At 37.3% G+C, this 21587-nt stretch overlaps 1 protein-coding gene across 1 annotated transcript; it reads right to left on the bottom strand.

Moving 5' to 3' along the window:
* Positions 1-17338: 17338 nt before the first annotated feature.
* Positions 17339-21238, bottom strand: LOC113751536 (receptor-like protein kinase FERONIA). Its single transcript, XM_027295574.1, has one exon. The coding sequence runs from the start codon at positions 20139-20141 to the stop codon at positions 17670-17672; it is 2472 nt and encodes an 823-aa protein (XP_027151375.1). The 5' UTR covers positions 20142-21238; the 3' UTR covers positions 17339-17669.
* Between the last annotated feature and the right edge of the window lie 349 nt (positions 21239-21587).

Below are 21587 nucleotides of genomic sequence, written 5' to 3'. Positions count from 1 at the left end.
ACCAAGAACCCAGTCACCCACAAGCTACAGCCGACAGCTTCAAGGCTTCAAGCTTTAAAGCTTCAAGCTCCAGCAGCCATTGCTTCGGTAAGAATATCAAGCTACGAAATCCTCTGTTGCCGCCGGATTTTGGCCGTTTCAAGCTTCAAAGCTTGAAGCTCCAGCACCTGTTCTTCTCCAATTTTCGTGCTGCCAGCCTGCCACCACACTGAAGCTCAAGCACCAGCACTTCAATTAAAGTCATATGTGAGTGTGGTTATTTTCTTGCTTGAAAATTGATACTTGGGGAGATGGTGATTGATAAAGTTGTGATTTGTATTTGGTTTTCTTGGTATTTGAACATATATTGCTTTTGATTGAATTGAGTTGAAGTTGAAGGGAATTATTGACGGGTCCATTAGGATTTGTGAAAATTTGGTTTTCTTGCTTGAAAATTATTGACGGTTCTGAAGCACCAGCACTTTGTCTTAGGATTTGTGCTCTCAGAATCATTAACGGGTCCATTAGGTGCACTCTTTTTTGCCTTCTCCATAGGAAGCTCTGATAATCGAGACTCTGCTACCACATAAATCTTCCCATTGAACTTGTTGAAGAAATCGAAATTAGGAGTATTATTATTTTGTAATAATGAATTAATGAGAACTCATAAAATTATTTAATATAACATCGTTTAAATCTTCCCATTTTGTCATGCATTTTGCAGCAGTTGGACGGTTGATTTTTCAACTGTTATCTTTACAGTAAAACATGTCAGTTGATAATTTTTCTTTCTGTTACATGACTCCTTAATAATCTGTTTTCACAGGATTGTTTTTCTGTTCTACTCTCGTCCTGGTTATTCCTTTGACTAAGCTATATTAAGCTGTGATCCCAAAGATGCTTCATGTACTATAAGAACTCTGCACTGATCTAGACATCAATTCTAGCACGAAATTTGGATTAGTTAGTTGTTATCATGACTCCTAAGTGATTAGTAACCTAGACAATTAAAAGCATATGAATTAAGAATATTTGGTATCTTGTTGTTTTGATTAACTCATTGAGTACCATAATTTTATGAAATAGTGATTTTTAAGCACAGGGTATGAAGGATCACTAAGGACACATAAAAGAATTCCCTTTTCTGGTAGGACGTATAGCAAAGTTTTATTTTCCAGAAATATTCACACAAATACAAATGTTTGCTGTTCAAGCATTAATTTCTGAACTTCTATTGTTGTTGCTGTTATGTCCTTTACCTATGTTTTCATTGGATTTGCACTCGGCCTTGCAAAAATCATTGGTAATAAGACTGAATTTCTTGTGCTGGTCTGGTCTGGCTTATTTTCTGAATGCTAGCTTTATTTTCTTTTATCAAGTGCTGGTCTGGTCTGAATTTCTTGGTTTCTTATGAATATTCTAATATATTTGGCAGTGCTTAAATGTCTTCATCCGCTTCAAAGAAACAAAGTAGAAAAAATGCACCGGGTGCTCGATTGGATCCCGGGTGGGATCATGGAATTGAAATTGATGCTAATAAAAAAAAAGTTCAGTGTAAATACTGTGGGATTACTCGAGTTGGTGGTGTGTATAGGCTTAAGCATCATTTAGCTTGTACACATACAAATGTTGAACCATGTCCCAGCGTTCCTGAAGATGTTAGAACCCAAATGTTTGATTTACTAAGTGCAAGTTCTGAGGAATCAAGGAAAAAAAAACAAAGGGTTAGTACCATGTATGATTTAGAAGAAGAAGAAAGTGAAGTTAAGTAGCAGGCTAAAAAATGTTCTATGGACAACTTTGTTGTGAGAAAATCTGGGGGGTTGAATGTGAGACAAACAACCATAAGTGAGAAATGGAAGAAACAAGATAGAGATGAAGTTTGTCAAATAATGGCTAGGTGGTTCTATACAAGTGCCATTCCATTTAATGCTGTAAATAACCCATTATTTCCTTTAATGATTAGGAAATTGGGAGAATATGGAAAAGGACTTAAACCACCTTCATACCATGAAATGAGAGTGACCTTTTTGAAAAAAGAGGTGCAAGAGACATTGAATTTGCTCAATATGTACAAAAAAGAGTGGAAAAAAACTGGTTGTACTATTATGTCCGATGGATGGTCTGATCAGAGAAAGAGAACAATGAACAATTTTCTTGTGAATAGTCCAGCTGGTACTGTGTTCTTATCTTCGGTAGATACCACTGATATTTCAAAAACAGCTCAAAAATTATTTGAATTGTTAGATGGTATTGTGGAAAAAATTGGAGAGGATAATGTTGTGCAGGTCATCACCGATAATGCTTCTAATTATAAGACAGCTGGAAAAATATTGATGGAAAAGAGAAAAAGATTGTTTTGGACCCCTTGTGCTGCTCATTGTATTGATCTAATGTTAGAAGATTTTCAAAAGTTTGATTCTCTCCACAAAGTTACTATACAAAAAGCGAAATCAGTGGTTACATATATTTATTCATGGGGTACAGTTATTAATTGGATGAAACAGTTCACTAATGGCAAGGAGTTGATTAGACCTGGAGTTACTCGTTTTGCTACTTCATACTTGACCATGAGACGTCTTAGCGAGCTGAAAGGGAATTTGTTTAACTTTTTCTGTTCGGATAAAAAGAAAACAAGCATGTATGCTAGGAGAAACAAGGGGAAAAAAATTGAGAGCATCATTTTTGATAATCAACAATTTTGGCCAAATGTGGAGTTATGTTTAAAGATAGCTTCGCCTCTTATCAAAGTATTGAGGATGGTTGATTCTGATGAAAAACCAGCCATGGGCTTTCTCTATAAAGCTATTGATCAGGCAAAAGAAGAAATCAAACAAAATGTGAACAATATTCGAAAGAGGTAAATTTTAAATAAATTGTCATATTAATTATGAGTTCATTTATAATTTCTGTGTTGGATAGTAGAATGAATTTTTTAGTTATTTTTTTAACCAAACTCATGTTTATATGCTAGATATGAATCGGCATTTGCTATCATTGATAAAAGATGGGAAGATCAATTGAGTCATCCTTTACATGCCGCGGGTTATTATTTGAATCCTCAATTTCAATATAGTCCAGATTTTCAGTCGGATGCAAATATAAAACGTGGCCTTTATGATTGCATTGCTAAGATGGTTCCCGAATCTGGTGAAAGGGTGAAGATTGATTTGCAATTAGATGACTTTCGACATGCAAATGGATTATTTGGTCATGAAAATGCTGTACTAACAAGAAACAAGAAATCTCCTGGTTAGTTACTATTTGAACTTTGTGTTTTTATTTTTAAAACCTTTACTAATTTGTTATTTATTTTAATTTCCTACAGCTGATTGGTGGGAATCTTATGGCGATGAGTGTCCAGAGTTGAAAAATTTTGCCATTCGAATTCTCAGTTTAACTTGTAGTTCTTCTGGATGTGAGCGAAATTGGAGCGCATTTGAATTGGTAATAATATTTTCATTTAATATAATATCTCATTTAGTATAATTTTTGTTTAGCATTTGAATTTAAGTTCGTAGTATAACTGTATAAGTTCTTTCAATTTCAATAGGTACATTCTAAGAGAAGAAATCGTTTGGCTCAAAAAAAGAATGAATGACCTTGTGTTTGTGATGTACAACTTGAAGTTGAGAGAGAGACAAAGGCAAAGGTAGCGTGTTATTGAAGAAATTCCTTTTGAGAATTTGCCTTCGGATGATGAATGGGTGACAGAGAGAGAAAATCCAACTCTTCCAAGAGAAAATAGTTGGTTACGAGTTCTAGATGACAATCCCGAATGTGACACTTCAGATGAAGAGGGAAATGGAGATAATGAAATTGAAATACTTACAAGAAATGTGCAGAGAGTTTGTAAGTTTCTTTCTTTCTTTCAATTTAAGTATAAATTTTATCTTTTTTTTTTTTAGTTTTTATGGTTTTATATTGCAAGATATCTGGTTTTTGGTAACTTTCATTATTATTGGTTGTTTATTTAGATGATAATCAAGATCGTGAAATCCATGCCCGTCAAAGACAAATTAATAAAATGAAAGAGATTCATGTTATTGATGAGGATGATGGGCCTTCAACTGAATTCGATCGTCAAGATGATGATTACCTTGATATGGTTCCTGAAAATGATGTTCAAATGGGAACTAATGACTTGGATGATACTAATTTGGATGATGATGAAGATAATGCCGAAGATGAATTCCAAGAGAATTGGGATGGTGAAGATGATTGGGAAAATAATGATTTTGATAATGTGAATTATGGGGATAATGAATTTGATGAAAATGATGACAATGATTGGTTATAAATTAATGTATTTCTGAATTATTATGATAGTTGAAAACGATGAATTGTTACTATTTTATTTTTATTTTTTCATGTTTGTTGAGGTTCGATTTGTTGGTCAACTGCTTCATGCATGTTTGTTCTTACAAATGTAGGTTGGGAGGAAATAATTATCTTCTTTAATTCGTTTTTGGTTTTCTTTGGTTAATGGCACGGCTTGGTAAGCCTGCCTGACTAAAGCTCTATCAGAGACAAGCTTGTCATGCTTGACATATTCATACTTTTAGCCTCAATCCATTTGAGTTCTCTGCAGTGTTAGAAGCAAGTTTTCTGGTGACAACAGTTTGCTAGTAGGAATTCTACAGCATAAAATTTAGTAGTAGAATTGCCTGTCTGCTACATATCCAAACCCAAGTGTTACTGATAGCTTTGAGCTTCAGCTCCTAGTACACGGCATGCAATTCCCAGGTTTTACTATGTTTTCACGCAACAGAGACATGCAGATTATATATATATTGCATTGCATTCCATGTTTTTACAGCAATCAATGAGCTTTCTTCAAATTTGCACTTCTTTGGCTTCAACATCTGGTAAAAATCCATTACAAACAGAACTTTTGTCGAAAGATAAGATGGATTGGTTGCTAGACATTGAAATTGCAAAATTCATACCTCTTTAGGCAAAAGCAGTAAACAAATTAAACTCCAAATTAAACAAACAAGCTTTTGGTGGGATCTTACGATCCTACGATCCGATCCTACGATCCGATTCTGTGAAACTAAAATCGATCCTACGTGGAATCCCGATTTTACAAACCTTGGTTCCAATGCCTCAGTTGTTTGGGATGATAAGGCTACGTGTTTCAGGTCCTAATCTGGTTATCCCTTGTTTTTGGTCAGACTCAATTGTTGAGTCTGACAGTCCGTCTTTTTGGCTTGAAGTTATACTATCAAAGTGCAGTATTACTTCTATTGATCAATTACTACTGTTAAATGCCATGATTAGTCAAGCATGCCAGTTTCTGTAATCTGTCATTATCTTAATATGGCTTATATCGAGACATGTTGTGGTCCAATGTGGTCCCCAATTGTTTGTTCTGATTGTATTATGTTAGTTTTTTGTGTACTTGTGAAAGACTCTGAGAACTTTATTGCTTGTCATGGTATCACAGAGGAGAAATCCAAGGACAAAGTTGAGATACACATGCATTTTGGTGGGAGATTTAGAGAAAAACCAAGGCTCCACTACACAGGAACCCACATGGCTATTTTCGAAGACAGAATTGAAGATCAGTTGTCGATAGTGAGCCTGTGCAGAATGTTTAAAAAAGTAGATGAAGGAGCAAATAAAGTAACGTTTTGATTTTGTGTCCCAGATGTTGATTTAGAAGGTGGTCTACACCTAATTAGGGACAATAATGATATTAATTTAATGAAGCAGTGCTACTGGAACTTGCCAATGGAAAGGCTAATTTATGCTTGTAGTGGGGATGAGCCATTTGAAAAGGAGCCAGAAGATGGTGGGGTCAGTAATGGAATAAAAAATGAAGGCCCTGATACAACCTGTGGACATGAAAATAGTGGGGTCACTAACACTACGGGGACAGGTGCATGTGAAGATGATGAAGAGCCAGAATGGTTAAAAGATGGGTTCGAAACAATAGAAGATGAAGACATCTTTAGCCCCAAGAAAGATACTGCTGGACCCAGCAACTATAACAAAAAAGGTGGGGCAGGGGCAGATGGAGACATAAAAAAATTGCCAGTGCATATATTCTCATTTGGTGGAAAGACAGATGAAAAAAGTTCTTCTAAAAGGGGTTCTGTGAGAAAGAAAAGGGCCAGCAAAACTTCACAATCTAGAGGGCCAGATGTGATTCGGCAAAATTGACCCCCATGTTTCATCTCAAAGGCCATCAGATGCTGAAGATGTAAGCATTGAAAAAGGACCTGTATCATCTCAAGGGTCATTAGAAGATGAAGCTGCAAATATCAAAAAATCTTCTGCAACATTTAGAGAATCAGATTTGAGAGAAGAAGATGAAAGGGTAGGGAATACTGAGGTGACTGAAGAGGATTGGCAAGAACCTGTGGTTCCAGATGAAGATTTGCTGGACAGATTTAGATCTGGTAGTGGAGAAGAAGATTACTGCCTTGACTTCAATCCTGAAGTTGAGTTTGGGAAGCCACACTTTGAGTTGAAAGTGGGGCAGAAGTTTACTAATTTTAGAGTGTTTAGATCTGTGTGTGTGAATGGCTAGTAAGAGAGGGTTATGAAGTTACTTGGGTGAAAAACTACTCCAAAAAAATTATTGCCATCTGTGCAAAAGGTTGTAGTTGGAGGATTCGGGCAACACCAATTCAAAATGAATCGACCTTCCAAATAAAGTCACTGAAGGGTGAGCATGTGTGTGCTCGAGAATATCAAAATAAGCATGCAACAGCCTCATATCTGAGCAACAAATATCAAGAGAAGATCAGGGATAATCCAAAAGTTGATTTGATGGGGTTGAAGAATGACATCAGAAGAGATTTAATGATTAATGTGTCAATTGCTAAGGTTGGTAGAGCTAAACGTAAGGCAAAGGATATGATGCTAGGCACGGACATGGAGCAGTATCAAAAACTCTGGAGTTATGCAGCCACAGTCCGAGACACAAATGCTAGAAGTACTGTAAAAATGCAGATTGACAAGCCTCCTGATGGTTCAAGGGGTACATTTCAAAGGTTATATTATTGCTTATATGCCTGTAAGAAGGGTTTTCTTGATGGTTGTAGACCAATAATTGATCTAGATGGCTGTTTCCTTAAGACAGCATTTGGTGGACAATTATTATCAGCACTTGGCAGAGATGGCAACGACAACATGGTGCCAATAGCATTTGCAGTGGTAGAGGTAGAGCGGTATGACTCCTGGAAATGGTTTTTGGAGTTGCTAATGGCTGATTTGGGCATGGAAAGAGATAACATTCCTTGGACCTTTATCTCAGATAGACAGAAAGGGCTTGTGCATGCTGTGAATGAACTGTTTCCAAATTCAGAGCATAGATTTTGCTTGAGGCACATGTACCAGAATTTTAACCAAAAGTTCAAAGGAAAGGAAATGAAAGACATGTTTTGGGCTGCTGCAAGCGCTGGCAATGAAAGGGAATGGAAAATGGCAATGATTGAACTAGAAAAGACAAACAAAGAAGCTGCTGAATGGTTGAGCAGAATTCCACCAGCCCTTTGGAGTAGATCACATTTTACAGGTTATAGTAAATGTGACATTCTGGTAAACAACCTAAATGAGTCATTCAACAACTATATATTAGAAGCAAGAGAGTTACCTATCATTGGAATGCTTGAATGAATAAGGAGGAGATTGATGCAGAGAATTCAAACAAAGAGATCTGGAATGCAAAAGTTTCAAGGAGAGATCTGTCCTAATATAGCAGAAAAGATCGACAAGAATCAGAAGTTGAGTAGGACATTTGTTACGACCTGGGACGGTGGTCACAAGTATGAGGTCGACTGTGGTATGAGAAAATGTGTGGTAGTAGACTTGCGTGAGTGGACATGTACCTGTGGATATTTTCAATTAACAGGTTATCCTTGTGCCCATGCATGTGCGGCGATAGGAGTGTGTAGATTACCTATTAAAAATTACGTGCATGCTTGCTACACTAGAGCAGAATATCTGAAAACATATGCATATACTATCACACCTGTTCCAAGTGATATTTACTGGATAACAGCTGAAGAAGAGTCCATAAACCTCCCTGCGGTTAGGAGAATGCCTGGTAGACCAAAGAAACTACGCCGGAGAGCACAAGATGAGCCTAAGAAGGGTCAAGTATCAACTAGAAAGGGGCTTGTGGTACATTGCAAGAGATGTTTTCAGCCAAGGCATAACTCACGGACGTGCAAGAATCCCATTCACCCTAACTCCAAATTTTATAAGGTAATTTTCCTTGTACACTTAAATGTCATTTGTATAGCATCTGTATGTATTAATAATGTTAAATATCATTCTTATAGGCACCTGAAGCAAGTGCAGTTGAACCAATTGCTGAGTCGTCCACTCAACCACAGTCAACTAGTAAAGGAGCTCCTACTGCACAAAGTACCACAATGACTAGCAAACATGCTAGGAAGGTGTACACTCAACCAAGCTTTTACATTGATTTAATGAGTTTCATAAAAACAAATGGAGTTCTGATATACATCTATGTTCTCTTTATATATGTAATTGCAGCTGTGCATGGTACGAATATGAGTGGGAGTAACAGTGCCGATGCCACCACTGCAACAGCAACCACAGCCACAGCTCCAACTATTACTGATGTCTTGTGCAAGTTAAGGCCAAAGAGATCAAAAGCTATCCAGCCTTAATTACCTGCCTAATAGTTGTCTAGCTGTAGTTAGACCTTCATTTTGGAATATTACATGCAGTTGCAATGATATCTGCAACTATCTGGAATGTACAATGATTGGTTGTCGATGAAAATGTAATGTCTACTGATCTGCATACAGTTAGCTTATGTATTTACTATTTTTGTGGTGACTGGATGAAGTTCTTGGGTACCAGATTTTGGTTGTGTGAAATGGCAACCAGATTTTGTAGTTACTGAATGATTCTGGAAACAGTGATGGAATCTATGTTCTGCATACATTTGACTTATGTATTTACTATTTTTGTGGTGACTGAATGAAGTTCAACAGTGCCAGATTTTGGTTCCCTGAAATGGCAACCAAATTTTGTAGTTACTGAATAATCTGGAAACAGATTTTGTAGTTACACTCTTTGTGGTGACTGCATGAAGTTCTTGAGTACCAGATTTTGGTTGTGTGAAATAGCAAGCTGATTTTGTAGTCACTGAATGATTCTGGAAATAGTGATGGAATCTATGTTCTGCATACACTTAGCTTATGTATTTACTATTTTTGTGGTGACTGAATGAAGTTCTTGGGTACCAGATTTTGGTTCCCTAAAATGGCAACCAAATTTTGTAGTTACTAAATAATCTGGAAACAGATTTTGTAGTTACACTCTTTGTTCTGGAAATAGTTCTGAATCTATGTTCTTGGCAAGTTGAGATGAATGTTATGTAGAATGGCAACTGGCAACTAGATTCAATTTTGTCTTCTTTTGTTTGTCTTCTATATTACTTGCTGTCCAATCTTCTTTTGTTTGTCTTCTGTATCGGTTGTTGTCCAATTTTTAGCAGGTATATTTCTTACCCGTAGTGGAAACACTAGAACAAATCTGACCATTATTCGGTTGGGGTAGACACCAAACAAAACTCCACAACTAGTTGAGCTAAGACTACCTGCTGAAATGCAGCTAGTTGAGCTAAGACTACTAATGTGCAAACAAAACTCCAGCTAGTTTATTTCGTTCATTTTTTGGTGTTTTCAAAATGCAGATTACCAAAACAAAACTACAAAATGTCGATTACCAATTTTGTTCAATTTCACTGCAACAAAACTCCATACATCACCAGCAGCCTACCAACTAGCAATTTGATAGATGAAGAACTACATCATCAACAACAGCCTACCATTATCTTATCTGGTAGACATCAACAACAGTAAAATAGAAAAGATAGATACCATAACACAACCTCCAACTAGCAATTTCAAATTCTTCATTTCATTGTCCAAATTTTCCAGTTTCGAGAGCACGCCACCCAAATACGCATTTTCTTCAACAGGTTGGCTCACTACGGGAACAGGTGCATCTCGATTTGGCTCGTCTCTGTAAATTGGGTTACACCATGAAAAGAACCCACATTCATCTTTTTCACACACAAAATATAACAATCCTTTCGATGGCTTTTCCGACTCAACAATCTTTAGCTTTGCCTTCCTTCGACAATTACATACCTTGTACTGGTATCGAAGACCTCTGCCTCCATTTCCCCCGCTTGTTGGTCGAGAGCTTGAGGAAGACATCTTGGGGTACTTTCTCCACTTTTCCTTCAGAATTTGCAGACCCAATATATACAAATACAGTTCACATTTTTACCTTAAGGCTTTGTTTCCTGCAATTCCTTTGCTAGCCTGCAAGTTCTGCTTGATTGAACTGCCTGGACAGATTTCGAATGCTGCCTTCAATTTTCAATTTTGGCCGAACATGAAGACTCGGAAGACTTGGAAGCTGGCCTCTTATTATTAAAGAGTGAAGGGTAAAGTAGGCATATCAGATGAAAGTTGGTGGTGGAAATCTGTTTTTCGCATATGCACGCGCCTTTGCAGTTCGTTTAAGACACACGCCGAATATTTGACGATTTTCGTCCACTTTTCAGGTTAATTCAAACCACGGGGTATCGACTGGTATGATATGAAACCACAGGGGGCTTTTATGCATGATTGCTTAATCACAGGGGGCTTTTTTGTTGTTTACCCTTATTCTTTTGATTAATGAAATTTGTCTCAACACCTTTCTCTTTCTTGTTTAATGATGCTTGATAGAGATCAACAAGATGTTCGGCCGTACGACAGGTACGAGACCAATGACCTTCCATACCACACCAATAGCATTTTTCTTTATAAACTTTCTTTCCTCCATTTTTCTGATCGTAGTTATTTTTCCTTTTTTGGGAAACATTTTGTTGTTTGCCACGGTTAAAATTTTCACGGGGCACAAATTTAATACGATCACCTCCATGTCCATGGCCTCTTCCACGGCCACGTCCACGACCTCGACCAGAATTTTGAAATTGAGTCGCATTCGCTTCAGGGAATGGACTTGTACCAGTTGGTCGGGACTTATGATTTTTCAGCAATAATTCATTGTTTTGTTCAGCCAAGAGAAGACATACGATAAGTTCAGAATATTTTTTAAATCCCTTCTCTCGATAATGCTGCTGCAGGAGCATGTTAAGACATGAAAAGTAAAAAATATTTTCTCTAACATATCTTCATCAGTAACTTTTTCGCCACATAATGATAATTGAGAAGTGATTCTGAACATGACTGAATTATATTCATTGACAGATTTAAAATCTTGCAATTGTAAGTGAAGTCAATCAAATCGGGCTTTTGGAAGAACGACCAACTTCAGGTGATCGAATCTTTCTTTCAAATCTTGCCAAAGGACAAGAGGATCTTTGACAGTAAGATACTCTATTTTTAATCCTTCATCTAAATGATGACGAAGGAAAATCATAGCTTTTGCACGGTTTTGGTTTGAGAATTCATTTTTTTCAACAATAGTGTTACCAAGACCCATTACCTCAAGATGAATTTCAATATCTAATACCCATAATAAATAATTTTTTCCAGAAATATCAAGAGGTACGAACTCTTGTTTTGTAAGATTAGCCATAAGAAATTAAAATAAGTTTTTGAGTTAGAAATTTACCTCTAAAGTCACTTGAAGAAATACAAGCAGAATTCGGCAAAATCTTGTGTTTCACTTTTGTTCAAAGTAGCGCCTCCGTTTTCACCTTTTGCTCCAAAGTAGATAGTCGTGCTGATAACGTGTTATAAAACTAATAAAATAAGCTACTATAATATCAAGTGAAATATTGGAGAAAGAAGTAGAGAAATGGAGAGTGGTATTCTTGTATTCCAACAAAATACAAAAGTGCTCCCAAAGGGTGTCAATATACCTTTATATATAGGTACTACAAGATCAAATGTGCATAAATCCTATTAAACATCTACTACTACAATAATATGAAGAAACTTATGAAACGATTTTTCCACTACATAAATAGATTTATGGATTGTAATTTCTATACATAATGTAACCATAAAATCATGAATTAATTCTCTTGGGAATACAAAGGGACATCCACATTTTTTTTGTTATTTCATAACATTTTTTTTAATGAGTACCCATATCCGTTAGGTACTTTTATTTTATTAAGACATTTAAAATTCACCTAACCTATCATATATACACATACTAACAGTTATTACTTTCCCTTGCATTTAATACTTTTCTCATCTAATCTTACCAATCATTTCTTGTATTTATTTACTCTTCTTAATTAATCATACATCCCCAACAATACTCCCTCATATTTACATACTTTCCTTAATTAATTTTACATTTTCAAAATATATTTTAACACCACAAATATATCTTAATGGTTGCACAATACAAAAAAAAATGCACAAGGACATAGCACGCTAGACTCCTAAGGCATGAATTATCAAAAACACTAACCTTCCCTTGCATTTAATACTTTTCCCATCAATTTTACTGATCTTCTATCGTATTTATTTACTTTTTTAAATCGATTTTACATTTTCAAAAACACTCCGAATATTTATGTACTTCCCTTAATTAATATTACATTTCAAAAAATACACTATCTTGGCATTACAAATAGGTTGCCCAATACAGACAAAAAAAAACCAAAAAAAAATAGCACAAGGACATAGCACGCTCGACTCCTGAGACATGAATATCCCACGTACAATTTTGAAGGTTTAATCTGTTGATTAAAATCCTCACCTGGCGGCGGGATTCATGATCTCGGAGAAAACATTGTCAGACTTTAACATGTCACTACTGGCGTGAATGTCCCGGTCGTAATACTACGGCGGCTCTTCATCCTGGTGGCAGAATCTTTCTCAACTCCCGAGTCTGAGAACACATCCTCGTCGTCCTCAGTCGTAGCTTGCTCATCTCCTCCAACCCATGCATACGGAAAGCAAATGGACGTCGACCACTCTCATTTTGGCTAATTGATTAGAATATAGGTGTAAAAAAGAAAAGTCAGACACTTGCGGATCTGACAGAGCGTGTGTATAAAACTATGGGACAGCCCGGCACCTGACAGAAACTTTTTTTTTTTTTAAAACATGTCAGGTGCCAGGCTGTCCGGCACCTGACACATTTTTTTAAAAAAAAGATCTCAAGTGCCGGGCTGTGACATCCAATTGAGTGAATTGCAATTCACATCGAATTGAGTGAATTGCAATTCACTTTATTTGTTAAGCTAGTTGATAAATGCAATTCACTTTAATTAGTTTAGTGAATTAATTAGTTTAATTAATTAAGTGAATTAATTTTAAGAGATTCAATTAAATGCATTTAATTAAGGTGATGAATTAGGTTTAATTTGTTATTTATTAAATATTCATTTATTTGTTATAAACGATTTAATTATTTAATTATAATGCATTATTTGTTATACTATTTGTTATTATTCGTTGTTATTTAATTACCCTTTATTTGTTGTTATTTGTTATATTATTTGTTATTATTTCTTATAATTATAGAATCGCACCTGACAGGAATTTTTTTTTAAAAATCTATCAGGTGTCGGACTGTGTCAGCCCGGTACCTGACCGAATTTTTTTGAAAAATAAAAAAAAATTAATAAGTCTACCAAACAAAATGTGCCGAGTAACAAAAAATTCTTAGTGAAACTTTCCCAGTAGAATTCAAATCACTTGACTTGAAATACAATTATCTAGTATTCATATTCTTTTAATTTTGAATTTTCCTCTTTCATTTATAGCTTCTCATTTTATTCTCAAGAAAATATCGTAAGGCTGAAATTGTGATATGATTAGTAATTATCAATCGCAATTTGTGACATGTTGCATCATGCAAAAGATCAAAACCCTAAACCCTAAACACTAAACACTAAACCCTAAACCCTAAACTCTAAACCCTAAACCCTAAACCTTAAAACCCTAATCCCTAATCCTTAAAGCCTAAAGCCTAAAGCCTAAAACCCTAAACCCTAAAGATCAGAACCCTAAACCCTAAACCCTGAACCTTGAACCCTAAACCCAAAACCCAAAACCCTAACCATAAACCCTAAACATTTTAGATTTTGTATTCATTCTCGTGTTGGTACTTATATTGAATTTTTGCATTTTACCAATTGAACATAATGCATACTAATAGAACATCTATTTAAGTTCTGAATTTTTTTCGTAGTTTGTATTGTGAGGATAATTTCATAAATCTCCCATTCAAAAAACCAAAACAAGAAAAAAAGTTTAATAAAAAGTTGAGTCGACCTGAAGTACTAAATACTTTGAAATTTAAGTTAATTAATTTACATTTCAAAGTTGAAACGTAAGAAAAAGAAGAAAATAGATTTGTGCAAAATCACTAATTACTCCTATAGGATATTAAACTACGAAAATGTTTTTCAAACAAAATATACCATTCATTTTGTAATAAGATGTAGTTCTCAAATTGTTGAGAAATAATTTGTTAGAATTTTTATGTAATTTTTAATGTTCACTATAATTTTATAAAACTAAATTTATTGTGCAATATATAAAAAAAAAGGACCAAAAAAAGAGGAAAAAATGCATAGCGTGACAACGGTGAAATAGCTAAATATAAAAATAACGATAAGCATTCAAATAATAAAAGGCTAAATTCCCATATTATAATATTTGATATTTAGCAAACATGTAATGAAGATTGTATATTTTGTCTACCCAGAAGATTCCGATCTAAACCCAGAAGATTATATATTTTGTCTACCAAATCATCATAACCTACCATCTCTGTAAGGAACAACACTTGTTTCGGTATAGAAGGATCATATGAAATTGACCCTCCTTCGTTTATAATTTTTCCACCCCAATATACTTGAATCACCAAGCAATTATCACTTGACATGTTATACCTATTAGAGACGAGTGTTGATAGCATTTTAGAACCTCATTAATATGCTTATTTGAATAATTAATTAATTGAATCAAATATATATAATTTATAACAAATAAATAAATAATTGCGATTCTATAATTATAAGAAATAATAACAAATAATATAACAAATAACAACAACTAAAGTGTAATTAAATAACAACGAATAATAACAAATAGTATAACAAATAACAACAAATAAAGTGTAATTAAATAACAACAAATAATAACAAATAACAACAAATAATGCATTATAATTAAATAATTAAATCATTTATAACAAATAAATGAATATTTAATAAATCTTACATATATAAAGCATGAATAGCTTATGAACAGTGGACAATGGACCGGTTATACTGCGATTGTTGTGACTTTGAGGGGCATTTTGGGATTGGTTGGCAATGGCTTTGCTGGAAATTCACTTCTGTCCGCGTGGCTCTCTTCGATGGCAACATTTTGACGGTCAGCAATTTCCTCTCATTCTCTTCTTCGTTCTGTTCTGTTCTGTTCTTAGCGTTCTTCGTTCTGTTCTGGTGAGTTGAGCTGAATCCAGTACGCGCCCTTTCAGAGTTTTGGGAGCTGCTACTTTTTCCTATTCTTTTGTCGGTCTTGTTTCTTCTCGTTCTTTTCTTCGCCTTGTTTACCAGCTGTGTCTTTCCCGTTCCTCATTCTTCTTCTTAGCTTTCTCCGGGCGGTGTTTTTTCCTTCCCTTGTTTTCCTATTGAATTTTCTATTAGATTGTAAATTAAGATCAGGGATTTTTTTTCATTCATAGATTAAACGTAATAGTTTCTGCAGAATTTAATGAGAAGTTGTTGATTTTTTTGAAGAAAAGGGGAGGCGGGGAATTTTGATGTATGGGGGATATGTTCAGAATAGAGAAAGAGAAGAGTGAGGAGAGTGTTTGGACGAGGAGGAAGAACTGGGGTTTAAGGGGGCTAGGGTTAGGGTTAGGATTAGGCGGGGTGATGGGGTTGAAAGGTGGAAATATTATTCAACATAGTAGAGTAGAGAAGTTTAAAAATTCCATGGTTTCACGGTCGAAATGAAGCTATGGATGATAAGGGCTACTACATCTGTGATGTTGTGGAATTGCCATTGGGTGAAAGTTTTGGTCCTAGAATTTTGAAGGGATGGCCATCTTGCTTTTCTCAGGATTCTGGTTTTGGTTCTTCTGCCACTGTTACTGGTTCTACTTCCGATTTGGATGTTAAATCTGCCCCTGAAGATGTCCCTGCTCGAGTTCTTCCTCCCAAGAATGAGTATTACTACTTGATTGATTCTGTTTTTGCTCTTTGATTTTTATTTTTGGGCGCTGTAATGAATTTGCTGTTTTGATGGTTGATGTTGATCGCTTTAAAAGATGGGAAGTAGAAGCTCATATTTTGGTGAATGTAAGCGGAAAGGATGGTGGATATGAGGTGGGTGTATTTGTGGTGTTCATGGTGCTTTATAATGTAGAATCTAAGGGTCTTTGAATTTAGGAAAGTGGGGTTTAATTTCACACACCGATGGATGAAACGACTGACTTGGACTGCTGGTTGATTATTGAAAAGTTGAGAAGCATGCGGCAAGTTCCTGAGAGATTTGGTTGCTCCAAGCACTTGCAGAATTGAGAGTTTGCGGTGGTTGTTTATCTTTTGTTTTGTTTTGAAATGAAGTAATTGGTATAACAAACCTCTTAGGTTGTTTTACTGCATCAGTGGATTTTGCTGCTTTCTCTATTTGCAGCGGTTAATCATAAATGTGTTGTTTGTTTTATTTGGAATAAGCATGGATCATTAATTTGTCCCTTCTTGGAATTGTATTTGGTATTTTGACTACTATTTTCCCCCACCTACAATCAGATTTGAAATTTGCACCTTTTGATGTAGGAGTTTACAAGAACAATTAATGGTTATCTAATGGTTTCATGCAACGGAGGCCTTAACCAAATGTGGGCGGCGATTAGTAGCTTTCTTAATAATGTGGCTTGCATGTTTGAACTGGCTTATGACAGCAATTTTTGATAACCTATACTTTTCCTCTATGTTATTGGGTTACAGATATATGACATGGTCGCAATTGCCAGACATGGTCGCTTATAGTTCCTGAGTTGGATAAAACTTCTTTCTGGGCAGATCCAAGGTCTCTTTCCTTGAACAAAATTATGGCTTTGTTCTTTTATTATGACGGAGGGCTATCCTTTTTTTCCCTCCTCTGTACTGGATCTTAGTTGTTTGATGTTGCAGTGAGTTTCAAGACATACTGACGTTAAAGTTCGATTGAATAATTCTTTCCGCCCTCCAATTTTTCAAACTCATACTCATTATAATAAAATACCGGATCCAACCTACCTGACGCATAGCGTCAGGGCAGAATACCTAGTAACAAATAAAACCATCACTTAATTAAATACAGTTAATCGAATCTCTTAAAATTACTTCACTCAATTAATTAAACTAATTAATTCACTAAACTAATTAAAGTGAATTGCATTTATCAACTAGCTTAACAAATAAAGTGAATTGCAATTGACTCAATTGGATGAATTGCAATTCACTCAATTGGATGTCAGGTGTAGCCCGGCACTTGACATCTTTTTTCAAAAAAAATGTGTTAGGTGCCAGGCTGACACTGACATGTTAAAAAAAAAAAAGGGTTTCTGTCGGGTGTCGGGCTGTCTCAGTCCAGTACCCATAGTTTTATACATGGGCTCTATCAACAGCCCGGTACCCATAATTTTATACATGGGCTCTGTGAGATCCGCAAGTATCTGACTTTTCTTTTTTACACCTATATTCTAATCAATTAGCCTCTCTCATTTTCAGCCGCCTCCTGAAGCTGCAACGCGAATTCGAGGCTCCAGACTACATCATTCATTCCGGGTCGTTCAATCCCCTGATCTTTCAAACAGTTGATCGCCGTTTCAGCAAAGCTCCTCAAACACTCAGGAGCAATCTCGCCCTTCATGTGAGGGTCTACAGTTTGGTGGATGATCCCTTTTGCGTAATACCTCTTGCCCCACCCCGCCAAATTCACCTGCTCCTTGGGCAAGTTGGGAATAATGGCTCCCCGCCCACACAGCACTTCGAGCAAAACCACCCCGAACGAGTACACGTCCGACTTCTCCGTCAACTGCTGTCTCTTGTAATACTCGGGATCTACGTAGCCGAAACTCCCCTTCACCTGCGTGCTGACATGGCTGTGGATTCCACCGCTGGGGCCTAGCTTGGACAGACCGAAATCCGAAACCTTAGCCACCCATTTCTCGTCCAGCAATATGTTGGTTGACTTGACGTCCCGGTGGATGATGTTGTGCTTGGCGCCGGTGTGGAGATAATGCAACCCTCTGGCTACGCCGATGCAAATCTGAAGCCGTTGCTTCCAAGGGAGGGGTGGATTATCTGTTTTGTAGAGGTGGTCGCGAAGGGTGCCATTGGCCATGTAATCATAAACCAAGATCATCTCTCCCTTCTCGTCACAGTAACCTATCAGGGATACCAGATGAAGATGCCTTAGATTCGACAGCATCTCGATCTCGGTTCGAAATTCGCGGACCCCTTGACTTGACGAAGGATTTAATCGCTTAATAGCAACTGTGATTAGACTATTGTCAATGTACCCTTTGTACACGTTTCCGAATCCTCCGGTTCCGATCACAAACTTAGCATCGAAGTTGGCCGTAGCAAAGATGATCTCCTCCAGGGAAAATCTTCGGCAAAGATCTAGCGGCAGTGACGAAGACCTCGATGCACTTGTTGTCTTTGATGACCTGGACCTGGTTGAAAGTTGGACCCCGGATGACTTTGAAGCACTTTTCTGGTCAAAATCTTTTACCCGTCTCCTTAGCCGCCGGGAAATCAAGAAACCGATGATGAAAACCAAGGCAGACCCTCCGACCACCCCTCCCACGATAGGAAAAAGTACCGGAGATTTTACACCTCTCCCCTTTTTCGGTGACTTGCTGTTTGGCATCGGGGAATTGGGATCCGCCGCCTGATCAGGATTGGTCCCGGCAAGACTGCCGCTGTTGCTCAATTTGAACAATTCTAAACCATTCAAGATTGCATCAGCATACTTCGGCTTGACGTCGAGATTTGGGTACAGAGCAAGAAACAAGCCTTGCTTGCTCGGGCGACCATCCGGTGGGTGTGGAACGAACACGACGTAGTCTCTGAAAACCGGGATTCCGGGGCCGCCGGTCCAATTTATAATATCAGCCTCTTCCTCAGCTGTTTTGTTACTGATGAATATCCTGAACACCCGTTGGTTCTCTTGTGTAATCAAATCAGGGTCAATCTCGCAAAAATGCAACCTCAGGAGATAATTAAACCCAGAATCAACAGAGAACGTCCAGCTCAAGTTGAATCGGGTGCTAAACTTGCCCATCGCCCTTGCGGTAGTATAAACTATCGCTGGCGCAGTGTAATTTGGGGTTTGCGGAGTGTACTTGACAGCAATTTTATTATTGCTCCATGGATTCCCTTCATCTGCGCCCCAGGTGAAGTTGTCATCGCTATCCCACCCTCGGAACATCCCACTATCATCTAACGCAGTAACAGCTTGTCCTCCGACGTTAAGCCTGTAAAGAGCTTCGAAGGCAGTGTCGTTCTGATCAAGCTCGAACTGAATGTTGGGATCATTCACGTTTTTGAGGGGATTACTGGACATATCATGGTTGCCCATGTAGAGTCCGTCCGGGGTTGAAACAACTTCAATTCCATTAATGAACGCGTAGGACTTCGGAGAGGGCGAAAAGGTAACGTTGAGGAATTGGTTCATAGCCTGAACATTAATGATGAATTCTTTAACAAGGGAGGCAGATGAGGATCCACCGAAAGAAACTGTTAAAAATGCGCTAAAGTTGCTCAGAAGGGTGTAGTTATTAGCCATGACAGCGAAGAAAGATTCAGTTGCGTTGAAGTCGCTGGAGTAGGAGGCCGGGTAGAAGTAAAGGCGGACGAACTTTTTTCCGGGGGAGACAGGGAAGGTATAGGAGAAATTAGAACGAATGATACGGGCAGTTAAATAAGGGGCTCCGGAGACCGAAGAGTCTTGCTCGGTGGCTGTGACAGCTGAAGAAATAGTCGCCATGTCGTTAGGGGAGAATTTTGAGCCGGCGTCGCCGTACCAGTTCCGGCCATCGGCTGAGGTTGCGTTTGAGGATGATCCGCAGTTGATCAGGATGTAATCTGTGGGGCTGTAAGGTGGAGTATCGCTGGAAGTGATGATGAACAAGAGATTGAAGAGAAAGGAAAGGTATACAAGAAGAGTAAACATTGGAGCAAAATTAAGAGGGTACCCCAAAACACACAGATTACTCCTACATCGATGGAGATGATCGGTTTAAAGCTTAGGATTTGCAGGATGAGGTGGGAGGAATTATTGGTCCTTGGAAAATGAAGTGAGGATGGCTCCGTCACTGTAAACTCCTGCGTGGACTTGCCAAGTCGGAAAAGTCAAGTCTTTAGACTGATTCAAACTATACTATACTCCCATACTCCAAAGAGTAATTTCTATAATTTCTTTTGGAGGCAGGTAAGGAAAGGGACAAATTTCTGCTTGAAATTATTTCTTGGAAGTTAGCAAAATAGAAAAAGATTCTTGGGTTTATCAGTCTATCACCCTGGTTGGCAGCCGGCTGCCATGAGAAAAGAGTCCAATAGAGAGCTGGGGGGACCATGGTAATTGTGGTCGAGTCTGTGAAGAGAAAGCTGTGGGGTACTTGAGAAAATTCTGTGGATACTAAGACATTAATTTCAATGAGAAGACTAGCAGCAGCAGCAAGATTGCAACTTCATCTTTCAGTATCATTGCTGTACTAGCAGCGGATATGGACCGGTTAATTTGGAGCAACTCTGGCGGCCTTTCTATTAGAGCTTCAGTCATTTTGACTGTGTAATTGTAGTTCCTTCAGCTCAACCGATGTGAGTGGGGCAGTGCAGCAGTCATTTTGACTGCTGCTTTTGAGATCGCAAATAGCCCGTCTGGATACTATTTTCTGGAGTTTCTGTTAAAAAAATATTGTAACGATATGATATGAGGTAAAAAAAGTGATTGAAAGATGCATTATCGCAAAGTGTAAAATTTTTTGGGAAGAAATGGGAATCCAAACAAGGCCGACTCTTGATTTTTGCTTTACCTCAAGCTGTGAATTTTGTTTACATGTATAATTGATCAGGCAGAGAATATGAGTGGCATATCCACATAGATTACTTGTTTCGGTCTTATCAATTTGTTAATCAATCAAGCAGGTAAGAAGAGAGTGTACGAGCTTGTCATGGAACGGATGCAGAAGATCCCGGAAGCCGAAGCCCAACAAAAACACGGCTCCCCAGCGGCGCAGCCTATTCCTCAAACTGCCAAATGCTTGATCTAAAGGTAATTATTTTTTAGTTTTTTCTTTGACTTCTATTTTGGATAATTTTTCCTGGGATTTTTTGGAGGCTTTTTGACATTTTTCTGGGTTTCAAGTTTTATTTGGTTTAATCTTAGGGAAGGTAAATAAAATTTTTTTTCTTGGGTGACTGTTGGATAGGTTTTGTTAAGTGGGTTTGCTTTAGTTTTTTTAATTGACAGTCTTTAGGATTTATAATCTCTATGTTTGACAGCTTAAGGTTATCTCTGAATGGGGTTTTTGGCATAGAAATGTAATTTTTGGTTGAAGTGCTTGCAATTTATGAGCTAATGACTCGTATGATAGACAATTTAATGACAGTTTTGGTC

This window comes from Coffea eugenioides, chromosome 11 (assembly GCF_003713205.1).
Source record: "Coffea eugenioides isolate CCC68of chromosome 11, Ceug_1.0, whole genome shotgun sequence".
NCBI classification, from domain to species: domain Eukaryota; kingdom Viridiplantae; phylum Streptophyta; class Magnoliopsida; order Gentianales; family Rubiaceae; genus Coffea; species Coffea eugenioides.
This window is presented reverse-complemented; position numbering and strand designations above follow the sequence as displayed.

Excerpts from the sequence above, each read along its gene's own strand:
- LOC113751536 (XM_027295574.1), bottom strand. The coding sequence starts at position 20,141 with ATGTTTACTCTTCTTGTATACCTTTCCTTTCTCTTCAATCTCTTGTTC.